Source organism: Callionymus lyra, chromosome 2 (assembly GCF_982586985.1).
Source record: "Callionymus lyra chromosome 2, fCalLyr1.hap1.1, whole genome shotgun sequence".
NCBI lineage: Eukaryota > Metazoa > Chordata > Actinopteri > Syngnathiformes > Callionymidae > Callionymus > Callionymus lyra.
In genome coordinates this window covers 42,045,851-42,067,169 of record NC_141819.1, presented here as the reverse complement: position 1 = coordinate 42,067,169, position 21,319 = coordinate 42,045,851, and the positions used below count along the sequence as shown (strand labels likewise).

The 21,319-nt window shown below is 38.1% G+C and overlaps 1 protein-coding gene across 3 annotated transcripts in view; it reads left to right on the top strand.

Annotated features, from left to right (window-relative positions):
* shroom2a (shroom family member 2a) overlaps window positions 1–21,319 on the top strand; it is a 34,773-nt gene that overhangs the window by 1,634 nt on the left and 11,820 nt on the right. Inside the window, exons 2-7 of one of the 3 annotated variants that reach the window (XM_087785313.1) lie at window positions 734–941; window positions 9,295–9,443; window positions 17,067–17,168; window positions 17,462–17,479; window positions 17,630–17,752; window positions 18,934–21,268. In XM_087785313.1, coding sequence (XP_087641439.1) covers window positions 738–941; window positions 9,295–9,443; window positions 17,067–17,168; window positions 17,462–17,479; window positions 17,630–17,752; window positions 18,934–21,268 — 2,931 coding nt within the window. In that variant the 5' untranslated portion in view covers window positions 734–737. The remainder of the gene's footprint in view (window positions 1–733; window positions 942–9,294; window positions 9,444–17,066; window positions 17,169–17,461; window positions 17,480–17,629; window positions 17,753–18,933; window positions 21,269–21,319) is intronic. The other 2 variants (XM_087785314.1, XM_087785315.1) reach the window with 2 other exon arrangements.

The following is a 21,319-nucleotide window of genomic DNA, read 5'->3' as shown; positions in this document are numbered from 1 at the left end:
ATTCTTAGTATTGTCGAGTACTTGACTCTTGTGTTGCAGAATTCACAGACGACATGACTCTTGATGAATTTCCTAAGCTGCTGGAGACGACTGTATCCTCTTTGCCTCAGTCATCGCAGGGATCTTGAGCGATTCTTGTCATTGTTCTTTTAGCTGCGGAGGAAGTAATGACTGATAATGAACAAACGCTGTGTATACCTGTACGTTAATTGTATGTAAAAAGGCGATACAGTATCTTTTAAAAAAAATTATTTGAATAGTATGAATATTTTCTCATAATTTGCTACATGTAAATTGAACAGATTAAGATTAATACATCTTGAATTTTTAAATATATATTTAATATTGAAAATGAATATTTGTTACAAATGTTTATACATTTTCAATGATGTCACTAAACTACAAGTTGATAACGTTGAACAGCTAACAAATATTTCCAGAACGGTGCAGAAGTTAAAACTAAAAACAACATTCACGGAATGCCCCCATAGAGAGCTAGTTAATAAAATGTACCATAGAATAATAAAGTATCATTGTCACTCTTGAAATATTCACAACCTTCTCCAGTAGCTAAAATATTGACTGTCATCTCTGTTTACTCGTCAATGCTAACTTTGCTACCTGTGTGTGAGTCCTTTCAGGTTACTGCTCTCCTACGTTTGTTTGAATCGTGGAAGTTATTTCTGTGACGGTTCCAAGTGTTTATTGTGCTGATTTTGTACTTTTCTGTCAGGGCCATGGATGCTGAGCGGTACAGCACTGAGGCTCACTACAATGACGGAAGCGTTTGGCATCTGATGCAGAGATCAGTGGATGTGGATCAGAGGGCCAGAGATGGGGAAAGTTGCAAACTGGTGGATGTATTTCTTACGGGAGGAGCACCGTGGGGATTCACACTCCGAGGGGGACTGGAGCATCGGGAACCTCTGCTCATAACAAAGGTAAATGTTCCTAGAGACTTCGGTATTTTATTTTTGTATCTTGTGAGGTAAATAATCTTAGCTGGAACAATCCAGCTAAAATGTTTATTAAAGCTGGCATTCAGATCCTCACATTACACTGAACTTTACCACCAAAGTGTGTGCGGTGACGGATAAGTGTAACATTCTTTCTTTAAGTACGCAATAACTTCATGTTTTTATGCACTTTGTGTAAAATTGTGTATATATATATGTATCGGAATAGAATACAAACACCTAGGGGCCATAATTGAGCTGCAAAATCATTTCATGTGGTTGCTGGATGATTTGATAAAAATCAAAGTATATTTATTTTAATAAAATAACAGTAATGAGTTTAAGTGGAGATCAAAAGAAACTACTTAATTTAAAGGTTGTTTTGCAACTTAAATAACACAACATTGTAAAACTGATTAATTATATCTACAAAAAGTTTTTTCACTCTGCTTCATTTCGATCTTTCCATTTAATAAGATGGATAAATCGAGGTAATGTTTAATTATTGTGGTGTGTATCAAGATTCCGCCGATAACGATTGCAGAAAAGGGGAATACATGCGAGAATGTAAAGATAATCAGCCAGTTTGGTAAATATAAAACATTTTTGGCCCACGACCAAAAGTGCCTTAAAGTATTTATAATAACATGATAATTCATTTTAAATGCATTAAAAAGTTAATTTATGGGTCGGAGATTGTATTTGAAAGTCTCTTTAATGTTCAGAATTAAATTGTCTTTTTGTTCTCTGGCTGAATACAAAAGGCAGTCTGCGGGATGGTTTACAGAAACTGCAGACGAGCTTGTTACATTCTTTGTGCAGCAGTGAAAAGGTGGAGGCGAGCCACAGTCGGGCATGAACTGCCCATGAGCAGGATTACACCTAATCACAGTGCAGCCCAATCAGCGGTGACATCACAGCAGCACAACCTCACGTCGCAGTGGACGGTCTAATGATTGACCACGGAAGACCTTGCTAGTTAATTTGACTTGCTTCAACGCCAGCACCTGTTTGTCCCCTTTTTTTTTTTTGGTCCTCATTCCTCTATTGACACAAAAAGGGTCCAAAGTGCGACCTGGAGTTGTAAACCTTCACCTTATCACTGTTGGTTTGGTAGCCATGTGATGCTAATGACAGGAATTCTGACCATTTTAAGTCTTTAAGCTGCCAGATTAGATGCTGTGGTCACATTGTGTGGGTCGAGCCCAGTGGAACCACAGTGTGTCGCGTTGAATATCAGCGGTGTTTAAGTGTTAATATTTGACCGGTCAGCAGCACCACGTTGATACCGCGGAGACAAGAACATCGGCTGCTGTCCATCTGCTGGTAAGATTGTGACCGACCGTCTTCAAGTGTTTTGTCTGAGTTTGTCAGACTTCTCGGTAATCTCTTTAGGCACAGCAGCCATGGTTGACACTTGACACATGTTTGCCATGCTGCCTTCAGAGTGTAGTTCAGTGCCACTCTGGCTACTGTGTGTTCTTCCTTTTCAATAGTTTTGTTCCTTAAATTCCAGATAAAGCTGGTTGGAATGTCATGATAAGATAAATAATAATAAGTACTTATTCATGACATTGTTTTAGGGAAGGGGGGGTCTTTTCTTTTCTTTGACTCCATTTTACTTTTACAACGGTTCATGGATTCATGTGGGTTGAATATTTGTTTAATCTTCACTAAAGTAGGATGATGATAAACATCTTGAACATGCCTGAAGTTTATCTCCAGACAACTGATAAGAGGTTGAAGTGAATTCCCAACATTTGTCTTCTTATGAGGGTTCCAAAGTAGGGCAACTGGACTGAGGAGAGTTCTGGGAAGACATTAATAGGGATGCATTTATCCGACTTTTATTACCCGATACCAATACTTCGGCTTTGGGTATCAACCAATATTGATCCGGTACCAGTGTTAGAATATTGCATAATAACGGCTTACTGTGAGCCAATACTTGCTATGCTTTGAATTAAAAATGGCAAAATATGGAATTATAAAGTTTTTATTATATTAAATAAAGTTTTTTAATGTTTAACAGAATTTTGCCAACATAAAAAATACAGTTGAAAAGTAAATTATATTTAATAGAAAAAAAAATTAAAAATATTATTGGGTGACCAGCAAGTGAACTGGATTGAGTAAAGATTAGGAAAGATGTTATTACCCTAGAGGCTTCATCAGTTAAGAGTTAGGTTGCCTCGCTCTATGGATAATGACATGGATGGATGAGAATCTACCTGGACATATTGCTATAGTTGTGTCCGTCAAACTTTCCTACATCAGGGTTGTCAAGCTCAGTCACACAAGGGGACAAAATATTTTAACAATGCAAGTTGCTGGCTGAACTAAATGTGTATTTAATTACCAAACTATATGGGAAGGAAGTAATAGTTTGATAATGTTTTCGGGTTGTCATCTTTTTCCAAACAAATGTATTTCCTTGGAGTTCAATAAACTCTTACAGGAAATCTCTCTATAATCTTGGACATCAATAATCTGTTTCTTATCTGATCTTTAAAACAGGCATGACCAAAAGGTTTCCCAGGGGCCACTCGTGGCCCTTCAGCAGATTTCATGCGGCCCGTGGCCACTGTTCTCAGCTCTATTATTCCTCGTGTGGTAGTCCGTTTACAAATGAAGAGTTGTACTGATCAATGTTCCATTTCAGGTTGCTTTTAAAAGTGACTTAAACATAAGATCTTGGTTTCAGTAGCTACTTGTCATGCTGGTATATGTACGCTAATATAATCATCTTTTCTTTTGTTGGACAAAACTATTTTTTAAGGGTAGCGAGGGAGTTTACCAGAAACACCAAATTTCTAAAACAAAATCTTTTGTAATAGCTTTCAATAGATCGCTTCTTGTCTTTCTTTCACCTCATGGGTAAAAGGAAAAGTGTGTCCACGCAGAGGAAAGAAGGCAAGAGTACAGTTAAAAAAAAAAAAAAAGAAAAGACAATTCTGGTTCTAATATAAATTCTTTACATACCTCTCACAGCTTATGTTATGCTCAGCGTCTTCGCCGACTTAAAGTCTCAATAAACTTGAATAATCTGGTTTAACACGACGCAGCTGACCGTGCACCTTATGCATATTTGAGGTTTGGCAGGATCAAAAATGTACTTGCAAACATGTTGAAGAAGCAGAAAAAAGTCTGCTGTAAACATACAGCAGTAAATCTTTCACAAAACTGGTTTAGTTCACCTCGGAATGCTTTGACTTAGCTCTACTGTAAAGATCAATATTTATCTTGAATGCAGACATATGCGTTTCAGAAGGTTGGTAGATAAATTGAATTATTTACTATTAAGTGGGATGGAGTTTACCATAACCTCTGCATTAGCTCTGCTAATTTTGTGCTTTTTACTACTTACGTTTTCCTACCTTTTTAACGAAAGCTATAGGAAATTAAAAGTATTTGCCTGATATTGCTATTTCACACTCCCCGTCATCCGCAAAAAAGCAGTGACCCGACCCTTATACGGGCTTTGCGGACCAAATTTATCTTATTAACCCCCACTTTAACATGGTTTTGTTGAAGCACATCGGGCCCCGGAGGTTTTTTATGTGGCCCTGATGGTTGAGTCAAAATTGAGGTAGATCAATGTTCGTGTTGATATTATAACATGCTAATTTGACAGATACATAAGATATGCAAACAAGAATGTAGCACTGATGCTATTATCAACTTAAAGCATATTCAACTGTTGTTAGATTTATTTATTTTTCAGTGACGTGTAAAACTACAAGGGTCTAGGTTCAGTGCCCTGTCAGAGCCCCGCACAGGACATATGTCAGCAGAAAAAACACATTCCTTATCCTCATCACTGCCACATCCTTCCCTCCATGCCCGTGTAGAGACAGGCGTCTATTTTTGGGAATATTCTGGCATCCTGGATATCAGGACCTTGACTGATTGTTGCTTAAAGGAAGATAGTAAAGGCGCTGTGGCCGCCTCTGATAGGAAAGAGAGACAATAAGAAAGTGTTGACATTTGGCAATAGGCCTGTGGAGAGCCTGATGCACTGTGAGAGAAAGATAAACGTGTATTAATATTGTTCCATTGAAATATTTTCTATTTTTTTTAATTGCTAAATACAGTTTTTTGTCTGCTCTATGTGTATACAAGTATATGAAGTTATTTCCCTGTCATTTCCAACTTTGGACTTGTTTTTTAATGTTCATTGCTTGAGATACTTTAAATGCCAAACATATTTGTGGAAGAAAATGGAGTTCTTTTAACGTTAAGAGGTTGTTTTTGTTGTCAAAACAACTGATTCCTAATCAGGGTTAAAGACATTTAAAGACAATTAAAAAAGTTGTGGTTTTCCGGACTTTCATCTGGATTTAGGAATGTTTTAAAGGAATCATTGTCTACCCATATAACGTATGTCCACCCTGTGATATAGCAGCAATACATAAGATTGAAAACATAGTTTCTGTACTTGTTTACAAAACAATATGAAGACTGCTGTTGTGTCAGTTTCTAGTTTTATCTATCTGGATGGTTGAAAAAGTCTCTTTGTACTGAATATGATAACACTGTCACTGTAAAGCAGTTTAGATTAGATAGATTTTATTATTCCCTAGTTTAGTGGCCACATTCCTGATTGGTAGGTCATATAGAGAAAGTTACATAGTGAGTACATGGTTCCTGTGTATTAATAAATAGTATTAAAAGGCATTATAGTGTTTTAGATCACATTTTTATTTACTGTGTGAATTGTGCAAGTTCTTTGATGCTACTGCCACTTGCTGAGTTTGTTTATGTTTGCCTGAATGGATGAGTGAATACTATAATTTAATTTCAAACATGTATGAATTCGATTAGGGGTGCAAGAAAATATATTTATTAAATGAATACAGTTAAATTTCGCAATTTCTTTCACAAAAGAGTGTTATTGTTAAGCAGCAGTATATATATATATTTTTTAAACGACAAATGACATGCAAATATTTACTTGTTTTTGCTTTAATATCTTCTCTTTTGAAATAAAACTATAGATTCCCCTGTTTGAATTCAGTTAGCTGATTTTAAGCATGTAAATGTAACTTTATTGTGTGTTTACTCTACTTTGACAGTTGTCCCGCGATTGTATTCTTTTAAATAAACTCAATATATCGTCATAAGTCTTAAAAGTCTTGCATTAAAATTTCTAATCCAAAAAATGTGCGATTTTATGTGAGTTTTAGATCATCAAAATATTTTGTAACAATTATTATGTTTTAAATAATTAACAGCAGTTGCTAGGACTCTGCAAATACATGTTACGGTTCTAAATTAACGTGGTTCATGTAGCAACTTCAGAAAGAGGTGTTTGTTTTGGGCAACATGAGGAGATACTATAGTATGTACTGTAGTAGATAAAGATCAATTCTATTCAACCATCATAAGGCACTGTATATTGTGTGCAAGAAATATCTCAAAATCATGCATGCATCAATATTTCATATGTTGATTTTTAATTTTTAGTTTCGGTTGGTTAAATTTGATCTCAAATGGTAATTGAAGTCTTGGAAAATTATTTTAATTTACTTAAGCTCTAACAACCAAGGGAGAACATGATACAATAATAGAGAATTCTTCAATGTAAGTCATGACTTTAAAATTAAATTAATTATTGCAGCAAATATGTATTAATACTGTCAAAATGCTATGTGGTTCTGCTTTGAAAACTAGCCAAAAATGTAAACCTTATGAAACAAAGCTTGAACACGAACAAATTCAACTTGTACGTGACTGTGTTGACAAAATATGTTGTTGTTGGTCATTTGAGGTTTTTTACGGGTGTTTTAAGAAATTCTGCCGGACCTATGTCACCGGTGGTCCAGTGGTAGAAGCTCTGTCCTTACCTGGTTAGAATGACACAATTCTTGAAGTTTTGATAAGCTATTTTTTTTTTTTTACAAAGTCTTCTGGCTCCTTGGTGGAGGTATGCACTGCCTGGTGCTTCAGGAGAACAACATTTATGTCTTTACTGGCTTCACTTGTTTCTTGGATTGTTGGTTTCAGTTGGTATTTGCTTTTAAAACAATCCTTTAAAAGTTAAGCTGCTGTCGAGGGAGAATGTTTTTGCTTCAAAGGAGATGTGTTTTGTCTCCGACTCAGTTCCTCTAACAAAGTATAAATGTATCAATGATGAATCACCTCCTAACAAAGTACAGCACCATATCAGGAGCAAGTCAGGATCCTTGCCAGCCACAAAACTGCAGCCTGTTCATCATTCCTTAAATCAGAGTTGTTAAAAAATCCTGTCTTTGCACCCAGGATTAAGGCCATATAAGATGGTGTGTATCAGCACACATACCTTTGTGGTGAGGTCACGCTGCCCCCCCCCTCCCTCCCACAGGTTTGTGATCCGCTACAGAGCGTTTGTGTGTTAATGTGTCAAGTGAGTTCTCACTAAGCTTGTTTCTTCTAGTCGGCCATGACTAGACTATGCTTATGGTGAGGACAGCGTTGACCTTTTTCTGTATATACGTCCTCAGAGACTCTTGTTTTCAATCTGGCCTCTCCAATATCTTCAGCCGTGTCGTGGATCCTGTCCAGAGATACGAAAAACACGCAGGGCTCGGTCCACTGTACCTCGATGATGGATGTGTTATTCCAGGTGCTGGTGTGGACTGTTTTCATATCAGGCCTGAGGCGTGGGCAGCAGCTTCACAACTATTTCAAGAGCCTTTAAGCCGCTCTTTAAGCAAAACAATCGCTCAGTGTTATCATTTTATTAATGGGTTGCTTCCCTGTTAATGAATTGTTTTCTTTAACAGTTCATCCATTGCTAATTCTCAGTCATCCTGGACCTCTTAATGCTTTCACACCCCCTGTTATCACGGAGTATGGAATTACAGTGGTCGCTCGTCATATCACACTTATGCTTCAAGGGTCTCGCAGATGCTACTTTTGCACACAGTACAGCATGTTTTAATATATTGTTTCAAGTTACGGTCAGAAACGACAAAATGCTTTGTTCACACTGTTACTAACGCGTAGATTATTTGAACAGCAGGAAAAATTCAACACAATATAAGCACTAATTGTCACAACTGCATATCAACTTGCAGATGGTACCGACAAAACAGTCCCATGATGCCCTTTAACACACTATACAACACTTGCTATACAATATACAGTACTTAATATAAATTCTACATCAGTTGCTATGTCAGAAGTAATCGACAGCTGGGCTTGGTTAGCTGGGCGGCAAGGCAATATTGGAGCTATTCAGGTCAGCGTTAGTGAGGGGTGGTGAGAGGGATCGCACCTCGTATGGAATGTAGAGTTTGCAAGTTAAAAAAATGCGAAATCAAACTTCTGGACTTATGGAAGGACTTTTCTGAAGTAAAGCTAAACTGAACAAGCCACTGGTTCACTCTAGACTTCATATATTTAAGTTTTTATTCATTTGGTGCAATAATAATTATGTACACATTATTTAGTAGTGTACATATTAATTTTCATTTTTAATTTGTATCAACATATATTTATTCCTGTTTCTACTTGTATATCTTTTTTTGATGTTAGACATTGTAGACTTGTGAATGGAGTAGCTGCAACGTCGGCAGAGAGTTATTCTTTTCAAATTATAACATGGTAAACTGTTAGTTATGTTTGTATGTATTAAATGTGTATCATGAAAAGCAGATTGTTTTTCTGGTTGTTTTTATGATGACTTCATGGTTAATCCAAAGCTTTTTTGCTGTAGATGAACAAAACTTGTTCTTGAAAAGGTTAAATCATTTCTAGGACAAGTTGTTTTGAAGACAAATTATTTCCAAACATTCCACTCCACAACAAACAAAAATAACTTTGGATAATAATATTACATCACATTTTTCCCCTGATAAAACTGTTTATGAAAAGTTTGTTATTGAACAGGAGCTTAGTAAATAGACAAATATAAAAACCTCTGGCAAACCATAGCTAGCAATGCTCTCAACTAGCTAAGCTAGTGAGCAAACCGTTAAAAAAGGCCCATCTTAATTTTTGTCCTCTTGAGACCTTGGCTCCTGCAAAGGTGTCAGGAATGTCATCAGCTGTCTATGAAACTCTTTGTTAAAGCCAGAACATCAAACTTAAGGCCCACCAGATGGTTTGCTTAAAGTAGATTAATGTTAATTTGGTATAAATAAAAGTCTACAATATGAATGGAGACTTCCAATGAAGATAAATCTGAAGCGGAAGTAAAGTATTGTGTTTGGGAAATGAGTAAAACAACACAAAGATGCATAAGAGTAAAAATACATTATACACCCACGACTTACAATGTTCAACGTTTTTTGATGACTGATAAAGTTCTTTGCAGATGATGTCTGACTCTACATGTGCCGCGTTTGTGCCGCAGGTGGAGCAGGGCAGCAAGGCAGCGGCGGTGTGTCTCCAGGTGGGAGACGAGCTCGTCAACATCAACGAGATCCCCCTGAGTGGCTACAGACAGGAGGCCATCTGCCTGGTGAAGGGCTCCCACAAGGCCCTCAGTCTGGTCGTCAAACGGTAGGCAACCCTTTTCCCAGTCCCCTCCCTCTGCACCCGCCTCTTCTTCTGCATCTGCTGCTGTCATGTGTGCACCAACCACGGTCGCCATGGCAGCACCCTAACACCAGTGTAATGGTGAAGTGACGAAGCAGTCTTGCTAGTGGAAATAGATTTGGATGCTCCAGTTCTGTTCAGTTGAACCACTAGACTGCAGAAAAGTTTAAAAACATTTTTTAGCAAGTAAATATGTCTGTTTACAAAAATGTTTGCGTCTTATCTACAATATCGTGGTTTAGAGCATTCAGTGTCATTTAAATAGTATCCTAGAGTTCAGCAGTTGTTGTGGAAGTATATCGGTACCATAAGAATATTGAATGGTTGAATGCTGTAACTTTAGGAAAAAGAATTAAGATATATTTGTTTCATAATTTTATTTAATTATTTTTTATATTGAATATTTGAATGTTTTTTATTGACTAGTGAAAGGTTGCTTTTGTTTTGAAATATAATAATGCAATAATATAATAATAATACAATAATGTGTGTACTGAAAGATTAAATAGTTATAATTGTATTAACTAACTAAAAAAAAATAGCCTTTAAATTCTATATAAAAAAATTGGTATAATGTTATTGAATTCAACCTTTCAAAAAGTGATGTAATTAAACTTTTCCATTTATTTATTTCAACATAATTGGTAAAAATCATCCTTGCATACTCTAGATGGTAAATGGTAAATGCAGCTTTGGTTTCCTGTTTTGGTTTTTATTTTAACATCGTGAACTCCAAATTACAAAAATGGTACCACAGTAAAACGGTCCTCAACCCTTGGTCCCGGGACCAGTGCCAGTCCATGAGGCATTTGTTAAGAGGCCGTACAGAAAATAAAAATATTGATGTTATTTCTGTTCGGTTGAGTATTACGTCAAGAGGTACAGGCTAATGTTAATAGAAACCTTTTGCAGTCAAGTTTACTCTTAATCACAAGATGATGTGGTTGAATGGTAAACCACAGTAAATCATTACACTTCTTTCAAAGCCAGTTTTTGTGACTTATTCGTCGTGGTGTGTTTTTCTTAAGATCTCATATCTAGTTCTAGAGATGAATCATTTGTCAGCTCAGCGGTGGTGGCAGCGCTACAAGCGGACTTGTGTGGAACACTGCTCCCTTTGTCCCTCCGCTGTCAGCCGTTCTGTCTGCATTGTTTGATATCATAACGTAATCCCGGAGCAGATCCTGCCCTACAAGGAAGTCCCACTCGTTCAGCTTCTCTCCATCAGGAGCAGACGTTATGTTTCATTAACCATTTTTCGTTCTTATGTTCCTCTGTCCTGCCATTCAATTCATACATGCATGGCATTTAAAAAAAACATCGTCTTGACATTTGACCCACCTTTTTGTACTGTAATCAAACATTTTTAAACTATAATTTAAACATTTTCAACTGGAATCAAACGATTAGATTATTAATAATTAAATAAAGAAGAAATCCTCAAAATGACCTTTAACCAACGACAGGAAATAACTAACACAACCTCGTTGATGACATCGTCAAATTATCACTTTTTCATTTGTTGCCTAAGATTGTGGGTCCACAAAACCATTATCTGTTGTGTAATCTCGGCCAACATGTGTGTGTTGGCTGCTCTTAAAATGTTTTTTCATGGTTTAGATAACGAGGGATGGGTGAAAGAGGATCAGGGTGCTGTCAGAACCTGCTCCACTCACAAAGGTGTGTCTTCAGCTCCAACAGCGGAGGGGCGGAGCTAGTGGTGCAAGTCATGTGGTGACTAATATAGGATGTTTTAATGTCACTCGGGGGAGGAGAGTTTGTTAGAAGGACTGTGTTTTTGTCACTTATCCTGTGTTTAACAGGTGTGGTTTTGTGTGGGAAGCGCTGTGTTCCCTTCACATGTCTGAACAACTTAACTCCCAGCAGAAGTTTCAGGAAGTCAAATATGGGTCATCGAAACGTTTGCGCTAACAAATAAAGTTGGATTCAAAAGTAACTCGACAAGATTTTTTTTTTCCAACTTTTGGAGTACTAATGGAAAGAAGGCAGATACTGTACACACACAGACACAGACACACAAACACACACACACAAAGATACACACATACACATACACACATACACGTATACGCACACAGACGGACAATCGGATAATCTTCTGCATGGAAAATGACAACTGAACACAATAGAAATAATATCAATAAAGATTTACTGTATGTCTGAGACCCGAGAATATGTTTTTGCAGGTCTTCAATAATGTGAATTTATTTAAAATGTCTATATCAGTCGTCCAGAATCTCCAGTCCAGTGACTTGTACTGGCCTGACATTTGCTACCGGGCCCCACAGATAGAACAAATAATATATGGGATTTCTCTTCTATTCATTATTACTGTCTGAAAAGGTGCTCTATGTGTTTAAAATTTATTTTATTTAATGATTTTTTTTTAATTACTCTTTAAATTTTATTTAGATTGCTGGACTAAAATAATATTTCATAGAAGTTGGACCATGTGAGCGTGTGAGCCATAGTTTAAATCTGTGCTTCAACGTGTCGGTTAGAGGAGGTTTACTTCTTCAGTTCTTTTGGAGCAGAGAAGGTTGTTTAACATCCATCTCGCTCAAACACTCTTTCAGCTGAACTCTGGGAGGCTGGAAATGTTTTGAAGGATTTGGTTTCCCCCTCCTGGTCCAGCTGTTGAAGTGTTGTAGTTAAATAGGTTTTTACAAATATTTTCTTTTGTACTTGATTGTATTGTATATTTATTTTCTGTAACCAAATCCAATTTGCTTGTTCAATTTGCTTGACCTAGAGTGTTGCAGCACGGCATCTTACATGTCTTTGTTTCTCTTCTAAATCTGCCACAGTAGAATGTGTGGAATGTGGTACATTAAATTCTTCAAAGTAAGTAGATTTCTTAACATTTCTTGCGTCTTAGCTGACAAACTCCTGGTTAAGAACACTCAGAGGTCATATACGTAGCATCCTGAAACGTATACTTTATATTTATAGCAGTACTTTGTTTGTATTTATGCATCATATAAGCCAGTTCATGTATAATTTCAAGAATCTGTTGATGCAATACAATACAATACAAGGCCAGCAATACGATATATTGCAATATATTACGATACTGTTGGTTCAAGGATATATTTGTAGTATTGTCTGAGTACTAGACTCCTTCCTCTGAAGTAACATTTGTCTGTGACTCTGGACACGGGTAGATGTGTATCTACTACTATAATATATATATATTTTTTAGTTTTGAAGGTCAGTCAGTGAAAATAAAATGCTGAAATTAAACCAGTCAACCTGATTTTAAGCACTAATAGATAAAGCATAATTCTATTTATCCAAGCAAAGGCACAATATTTTTTCATTTAATTTAAGATTAGTTTCTTATGATCACATTTTGGTGAAGTTTATGTACCAGTTTTGAGTTTCTGCAGCTTGTCAGGAAACGTTAGTGTAGACTGGAGGTGATTTATCTTAACCATATAAATTGACTAATATTAAGATAGTTTTTTCTTGTCTTAAGTGTTTGTACACATTTTTGAAATGATTTTTGCGTTTATAGTTTTTGTTTATATTTTGTGGAAGTGGGTAATGTTGTGCATTTAACAGCTAAATCTAATCATCTGACTGTAAAAAATGTTTTTTGTTGACCTGATGCACATTTCTTTGGTCGCCCTAAAATTTGGATTTTGGGTTAATGCATGCTAATGCACCAATAATCCCCCGACACCACTTTATTTAGCATGTGGATTATCATTAATGTAATCTGTCTCCACTGGGTCAAAGCTGGAGTTTCTCAGGTGCCTCCTGTCTGTGGGTCAGAGCAACTTGACAGCAGCTATTCCACTCAGCCCAGGAATGTCCTGGTCATTACATGCTGCTCACGGTTCACCTCTTTCACCCCACAAAACATGACTGAGTTGATTGTAGCATCTGCTGAAGAAGTCCTTTGTGAGGTCTGGAGCAGTCATGGAATCCACCAGCTCACCTGCCAGTGCAGGAGTGGGACCACCAAACGCCAGCGAACTAGAGTCCAACATTCTGAGTCGGTTCAGCTGCTCTTCGTCCTCTGCTCCCCTTATTGAGGTTTATTGATAAGAAATTCCTTTAGTCATTACACAGTGGGGACATTTGAGATGTCTCAGCACATTTACACTTAGAAAATATAGAGAATATAGTAATAGTGTATATTAATTTGCACTATTACTAGTGCAAAATGCAACTTCAGGATACAATGTATATTAATTTAATAAATACAAAAATGGGGAAATTATTATTATTATTTATTTTTTTAATTAATGTATTGTCATTGTTGTTAATAATGTTTGATTCTTGACCCTTGTGTTGTGTCTGGGTCAAGGTGAACAGCCTCCACCACTGCTTATGTATTTCTGGAAGCCACGGAGGTCGACCGCTTTGTTTTATCCTTTCTGTTGTCTCTCGGACAATCACATTAGTTTTCGGGCCTTCGGGTCACCTTGACCCAGAGATACCATAAGGGTTTGATTGATAGATAAACTATTTTAATTGAGGTTTAGAGGAGGCCAAAAGATGCAACTCGTTTTTTTATTTAACCTATGAAAATGTGTCAATGTTCATATAAACTACTGTGGGTAAAAATGTGATGAAATGAGTCATGTTAATTTAATTTGGAGTAGTTAGGATTGTTTTTAATTGAAAAAAATAAATAAAAGTATATACAGTATTTCCTGAACATACTTAAATATAATAAAAACGTTTAATGTTTTAAATAGTGCTTGTACTGTGTTTGAATTTTACTACCATTTATCTTTAAATTTGTATTATTGTGTTTTTTTTTTTATTGTTACCTTACCTTATTTTAAAACTTATAAAAGCAAAAAAATAATTCAAATCCTGCTGATCTGAGGTCAGTGTACCCGACATCCGTCCTCCCTCACAGTGGCGCTGCTCACGACACGGTCTTACGGGAAGTGGGGTGCCCTTGAAAGAGAATCAACCTGTTGCCATAGAAATGGGAGAAATGCATGTCTGCGTTGCAGTGTTTTATCCCGTCATTAGCATATCAGCCACCGAGAGCCAATGAGACGAAGCAAGGTCGTGGAATACTACAAGACGACTGGCTGCCACAAAAGTCCCCCCTTCGCTCTCCCCCTCTTTACTCTCTTCGTCCCCCTCTCAGGAGTAATACCCAGTAATCCCAGAGGAAATCTGCTCTCTGTTGAAACTAATTCTGCTGGAACTTAGAATTTAGAACATTAGTGATGTCTCATGGTGAATATGAACTTTAAGGCTGTTGTTGTGCCTTTGAGCAACGATGGTCGGACGTATTATTTTTCATTTGGGTCGGACATGTCTGAAGAGAGTTTGAGTACCACCAGTCCGGCTGTGTGGTCCAGGCTCTGAAACTTTTTGTGCCTGGTTTGTATTTCTTCCTCCAGATGTTGGGTGAGTAAAGCAATTCTTCTTCATCTCGGGGGCACCTGCAGCCTTAAGGTGTTTTCAACATATTTCCCATGAATGGATTTATGACCCTAATACCCTGTTATTATGTTGATTGTTTTTTTTTTAATGATGAGGGTCATTCATCATTTGGGTTAAGCCATGATCATCTAGACTTTGTTTTTTAAAACCTAAATATTAATAAGTTAATCTTTAAGACCAAATCCTGTGTTTAATATCCTGTTTCTGTTGGGGTAAAAACACTATGGTTTGACACATTTGGACGCTGTTTTGACAATTTAAAAGTTGTAAATGAAGCGTTCAACCAGACCTCCCAGCCCCCATCCCTGCCCCCTGATTCACTCTCTGCAGCATATCTGTGCCGGTCCAGCTGTAGCCCTGACGATAGGCCTAATAAAGCCTGGTCATTTGCATACCAATGGCCAGCGCCATGTGTGGCTGGATCCTCTGCTGGCCCAGAATCATGGATTCTCTGAGCAGACATGGAAGGCTTGTTCTTCTTGCTGTTTGTCCACGATACATGCGCCCACTTCCGCTCTCTCCCCTCAGTTTGTCATCGAATCCCAAATATCTTATTATTTCTCATTTTTTTCAGGCGCCTGCTTTGTTTTTCTTCAGTTGAGAACCATCAGATCAGTGAATGCCTTTAGACGAGGTGACCAAGGGTGCAGGCCCTCTTGACCTCGCTGCTTTGTATCTCAACTCTCCGTCCAACACCAGTAAGCACAAATGAAGGCTTTGTCCAGAATACCACAACATTATTCTCCAACTATTTCTAAGATGAACTCTACTGTTCAAAATTAAATACTTGGATATGCAAAGTTGGTTAACAAGTTGACATGCACGTTTGTCTGGTTTTTAGCACGACAGAAAAGTGTAATGGAAGTACATCAGTGCCATCAGAAGATTAAATTAATTTAACCTTTTTTTTAAACAATTTTATTTACTAATAAGTATATTGAATGTGTCTTTAACAATTGAATTATATATATTTTTTTATTGCATATGGAGTTGGAAATTCGAAATCCAATATTCTTAAAATATTTTATACAAAATGTAATATTTTATAATGTAAAGCACTTTAAATCAAACTATAATTCAGCTACTTGCTTCTATGTCATCACATGATCATCCTTTGCACGTTTGACTGAAAGTTTGATTAAGTTTCTTGATACTCTTTTGGTATTTTCTGGTGACACTATTATACCAGCATTTTTATATCGAATTGAAAAGATGACCAATTTTGAAGGATTCTTTTATTTTTTGTAATAAAAATATCAAACTATGTTTTTAAAAATCATTTGTTTAAAAAAATATATATATTTATATTATTTGTATTATTTATTATTATTATTATTATTATATATTGTTAAGTTTCAACATTTAAAACGTCAGAATGCACTGATCCACTTCTATAAAGGACTTTCCTCTTGTCAAACGACCAAAAAACCCTGTCTGGGCAGCAGACAACAGCTTGGAGTGAGGGGTGAGGCGACTGATCTGATTGTGTAAGAGATTCTCAATTCTTTAAGCCCCCTGACGTCCTGCTGGGACGCTGTTCCTGTAGAGACCATATGGCGGAGTCTGAGGACAATCACCTCACCACGGATCAATTACATGCATACATATGACGTCATCCTGTGACTTAAAAAAACACTTCCTGCACCTTTGTGCTCTGTGTGCGTAACACCGCAACCGCTAGATGGCGCTGCTGCACTGTCCGTTTCTTAAATCCGTTTTTAAATCGTTATAATTATGCCTCTTTTTTTTATTTATGAAGAAGACCGTGATTAAAATGATAAATGATAAATGAATGTGTCATTACAATGGGACTTTTTTATGAACACAAAAATCCATGACAATAATGCCAAACAAAATGTAGTTTTATCACTTTCAAAAGTCACGAAAACGGAACTAAAAGACAAATAATGTATTTCTGATAAAAATGAAAACATGCATCTCAACTTCTACTCAAATTTCTTTTAAGAAACGTTATTAAAATTTGGATTGATTTACAGTTGATTGACCATTTTTACTGATGTGAAAAAAAAACACATTTGGGGTTAGAACGAAGGACTTTTTTGTTTTATTTATTTTTTCTATTTCCATTCTTGTCCTTTTTTTGATGATGTGCTCTTGGTGTGTTTGTTCCTCTTCCTTGCTGCCCAGGAATAGGAAAATGGTGGATATTGTAGCTCAGAAAATGCCCTCAGAAAATGACGTACATGTGGCGAGAAGCTTTCTTACGAAGATTTTACGAAGTTCCATGAGGTACAGTGTAACGGCTTCAGTGTAACCATCATGTCCTTCCCTTCATCTGTGACCTGTGATCATACTAATCGATCGTCTAGTCACGTCTAGCTCCATTCTTCAGTAGCTCCTCCTGTGGTTCATCACCTCTCTGGCATGCTCGCTTGATTCTGTCGTGGTTTTTGTGCTAGATGATGATTCACGTGTTTGTTCGCTGCTTAAAAACATGCAACAGATGAATGTTTGGACTCAACTTTTGTGCATACACTAGAAAAAACGATTTAATTATGGGTTTCCTCCCTCATGCACCACAGAAAGAATCGCTTCAAAGGGTATGTTGGATGTCTAGAAAGATTTGTATGCACCAGCAGCTGGTCATTTTCAAATACTCTAGTCTAGCAGTTAGTATAGAAGACATTACAGGGCAACACATCTCAATTTCCATTCTTGGCAGTAATCTAACGCATGTGTGTTTCAAACAGGCGGAATGAACCCATAGGCAGGCCTCACTCCTGGCATTCCACCAAGTTCAATGAAAACCCACCAGAACCAGCCAAAACTCACTCTCCAGCACCAACAGTCTGGCATACCACACATGATGCAAGGTAATGTGACACAACTCCGACTATATCCAAGATGTTAGAAAAATATATCAATGAAGATATAATGCAAGAACAAATTACAATTTTTCTACACATGTAGTCGAGGGTTGTGACCGTCTTGTCATCTGTTACACGCAGTTGCTCTATATAACCACTTGAGGGAGTCACTTCAGTCTCCATTTAAACACATCCTAATCACATTACAGTTAAGCCCTTCCAGTAGTTAGAGATAAAAATATGACTCACTTTAAATACTAAATTATAGCTAACATAACAGATAAATAACATAACTGTCATTTTCTGACTATAAGGAGCACCTAAAATCATTTTATTTCCTCACAAATCTTCATCCTTAAACTGACTTTATGTGGTATACGATGCTAAAAAAAAATCTGTCAAAATGTAGCACCACAAGTCACAGTTTGTAATACTGCAAAGCTGAGCTATAAAATAATTTTGTAATCCGCTATCAAAGTCTCAAAACTTTATTTAAACCACAGTCTTCCTTCCTACCTCATGTGACTAAAATACACACACACCTCATTGGTCAACAGCAGTTCCATGTCACTTGACTGCATGTATGTGTTGTGTAAGGTTATTGATTTTTCTCAACGGTTATAATTTGGATGTATAAAAATTTATATATGTAGACGTTGACACCTCCTAGTATATATATATATATATATATGTCATGTATTGATATAAGTGCTTATATATTATGTATGTATATGGGTATCTCTGTAGATATATTTAGCAATTTGCTACGAACTGAAGAAAGGTTAAAAAAGGAAATTAAAAAAGGGTTTTACTTCTTCCTACTACTTTTACTGTTGTTTTGAGCTAAAATTAGCTATAACAAAACTTTTTTATTTTTTTTACCTCTGTTGAATGTAATTTGATTTTATTTTTGTAACTAAATTGTATAAATTCAATATTTTTTAGCAGTTGTTGTTAGCCATGTTAGCCTTGGGCTAATTGTACTAATAGTCAGTGGCAGGTGTAAAGAGTAAAATATGCACTGTCAGAGAAATGAGGAGAATTCAAAAGTATTAGAACCTAGATCAAATGTTGAAGGAAACCTTTTTCAATTTGGATTAAGGGACATTTATTCTCTACAGAAAGAAATGTGACATTCTTTATGCTGTAGACAGTTTTTAATAGTTTTTCTTCCTTCTCTTATCCAGCTCCTCTTCAAACGATCTCTCCTCCAGTTGGGAGCAAACAAACCTGCGCAGGGTGTCCGACCAGTTCAGCTCTCACGGCAGCATGGATAGTCTAGAGCAGGTTCCTCACCCATACCCCGCCGGACAGCTGTCCCCTGCCAAGTCCAACAACAGCATTGAGCATCTCGCCGGAGGAAAACGAGACTCGGCCTACAGCTCCTTCTCCACCAGCTCAGGCACACCAGACTACACCCTGTCGAAGAGCAACACTGCCTCCACAGAGAACATGTACAAGGTCAGTCAGTGGGATGCAGGGGGAAAACAGAACAATAGCAGAAATAACCAGAACCTGGTGGAGGAGGTGAAACATGACGAGAGGCTGACGTATTTCCAAATGCCAGGAGGGTGTGAGGGACCAGTGTCGGACGAGGTTAGCTCGCGATATTCTGCTGCAAGCCGAACAAGTTATGGCCCAGTTTGGAATGTCCCTGAGAAAAAGAAGACCTCCTCCCCTTCTCCTCCTCCACCGCTCCCACCAGCGCGCAGCGACAGCTTTGCTGCCACAAAGGTGCATGAAAGGGGGCACATGGAAGTTCCTCACCCTCAGTCCGCCGCTAAGACGACTGACAAGCACATCAGCCACAATGTATCCCCGAAAAATGAAAGGAACAATTCTTACATCGCGTCCAATAGATCCCCCAACAACCAGTTCATCACAAACAAGCAGTTCTCTCTGTCCAGTACCGATGTCCGGCAAGGCCAACCCCCTAACCAGCACTACCATCAGAGACAACACAGTGACAAGGGCACCTCTCAACCGTGGGCCACATCTGTTCAGAAGTCCCCCGCTGTAGGTAGCTACTTCTGCAGCATGCAGGAACTACCCACCAACGGCTCAGCGCTTCACCAGAGACGGAGCCTAAACACTACTCAAGCACCTGCAGGTCTGGAGCAGAACACTGACCACAGTGGACAAAATAGATACTTCTGTCTCAATACAAACCAGGCACATCCCCCAAATTTGGTTGGGAAACCAGATGATCGGAAGAGCATGACAGGCATAGAAATGAAACTAACCACTAAAGAGCGTAGTTCTCTCAGCCCACAGACTGTCTCCAAAGCCAAGTTCAGTCTTCCCAACCAACAACAGAATTTTAATGGATACAGTAAACCTCAACTGACCGACACCATTGAACAACCCATACCGAAACCCTTTTTAGAAGACAAGGAGGGTCCAAAGGGACATGTTTTACCATCGCTCGAGACTCCGTACCTGAGCTGTCCCCCATCAAGACAGCCTGAAGCCCAGAGGAGTTTCCAGCTGCCCAACCGAGATTCAACTCAAGACGTCAGGAATCACAGACAAGTCAGCAGCAAAATCTGCCCTCAGATGACACCCATGCTTCACTCCCTTTCCATGGATGCCACTGGTCAGGATGAGAGATCCAAAGGTATGAAATCAGAAGATTCTGTTGAAAATAAGCAAGTGCGTCGTTGTGATCGTTTCGCGACAACCTTACGAAGTGAAATCCAAATGAGAAAAGCCAAACTGCAGAAAAGTCATAGCCCATCCAATGAGGGAGTCTCTGAAGACGGTCAAAACGATTGGATGCCTTCTCAAAACACAACCGCCAGCCCTGGGGACAGCCCTTACTCCAACACCTACAAGGATCACCTGAAGGAGGCACAAGCAAGGGTGCTCAAAGCTACTTCTTTTAGGAGGAGGGATTTGGAGCCGGTTTTGTTGGAGAGCCCTGCAACTGATGCCTTGCCTACTAACTACCCCCCAGCTGCACTCCTCAGGAAAGATATCGCTCCTCTTCCCACTCTTTCAGAAACCAATAAACCAGCTGCAGGTTGTCTTGTCACCCGAATTGGTGGTAGAAAGCGGTTTCAAGCAGAGAAGAGGGTCAAGTCTTTCTCTGAGCCTGACAAAATGAACGAGGTTGGGACTCAAGATCTACAGCACAGTAAAAATGCAAGCTCTTCTCTTGACCAAGAAAAAGGTTTTGAGGAAATAGGCAAATCTGTGTTCACGGTGAAGAAGAACCTGCATGCATCAAAAGAGTGTTCTGCTGACAAAGGCCTTAGTTCCACAGAGAACATCTCAAAAGATACCGGAGATAACTACCCAGAAACTCTAGTTGCGTACACACAGTCCTCAGACCAGCAACGTCTAGGCACCTTTGCAGAGTATGAAGCAAGATGGAACACACAGAAGAAAACGGAGACGAGAGCGTCGGGCAGATACAGGTCGGCAGACAACATCCTGGATCCACCACCGGAGGAGCCGAGCGAGTCAACTTGCTTCCATGAGAGATCCCGATCCTCTCCTTCGGCAGACTTCTATGGGCAGGTGAGAGATGTGGTGGAGACATTTAGATAATAAATTATTTTGTTTGAAATA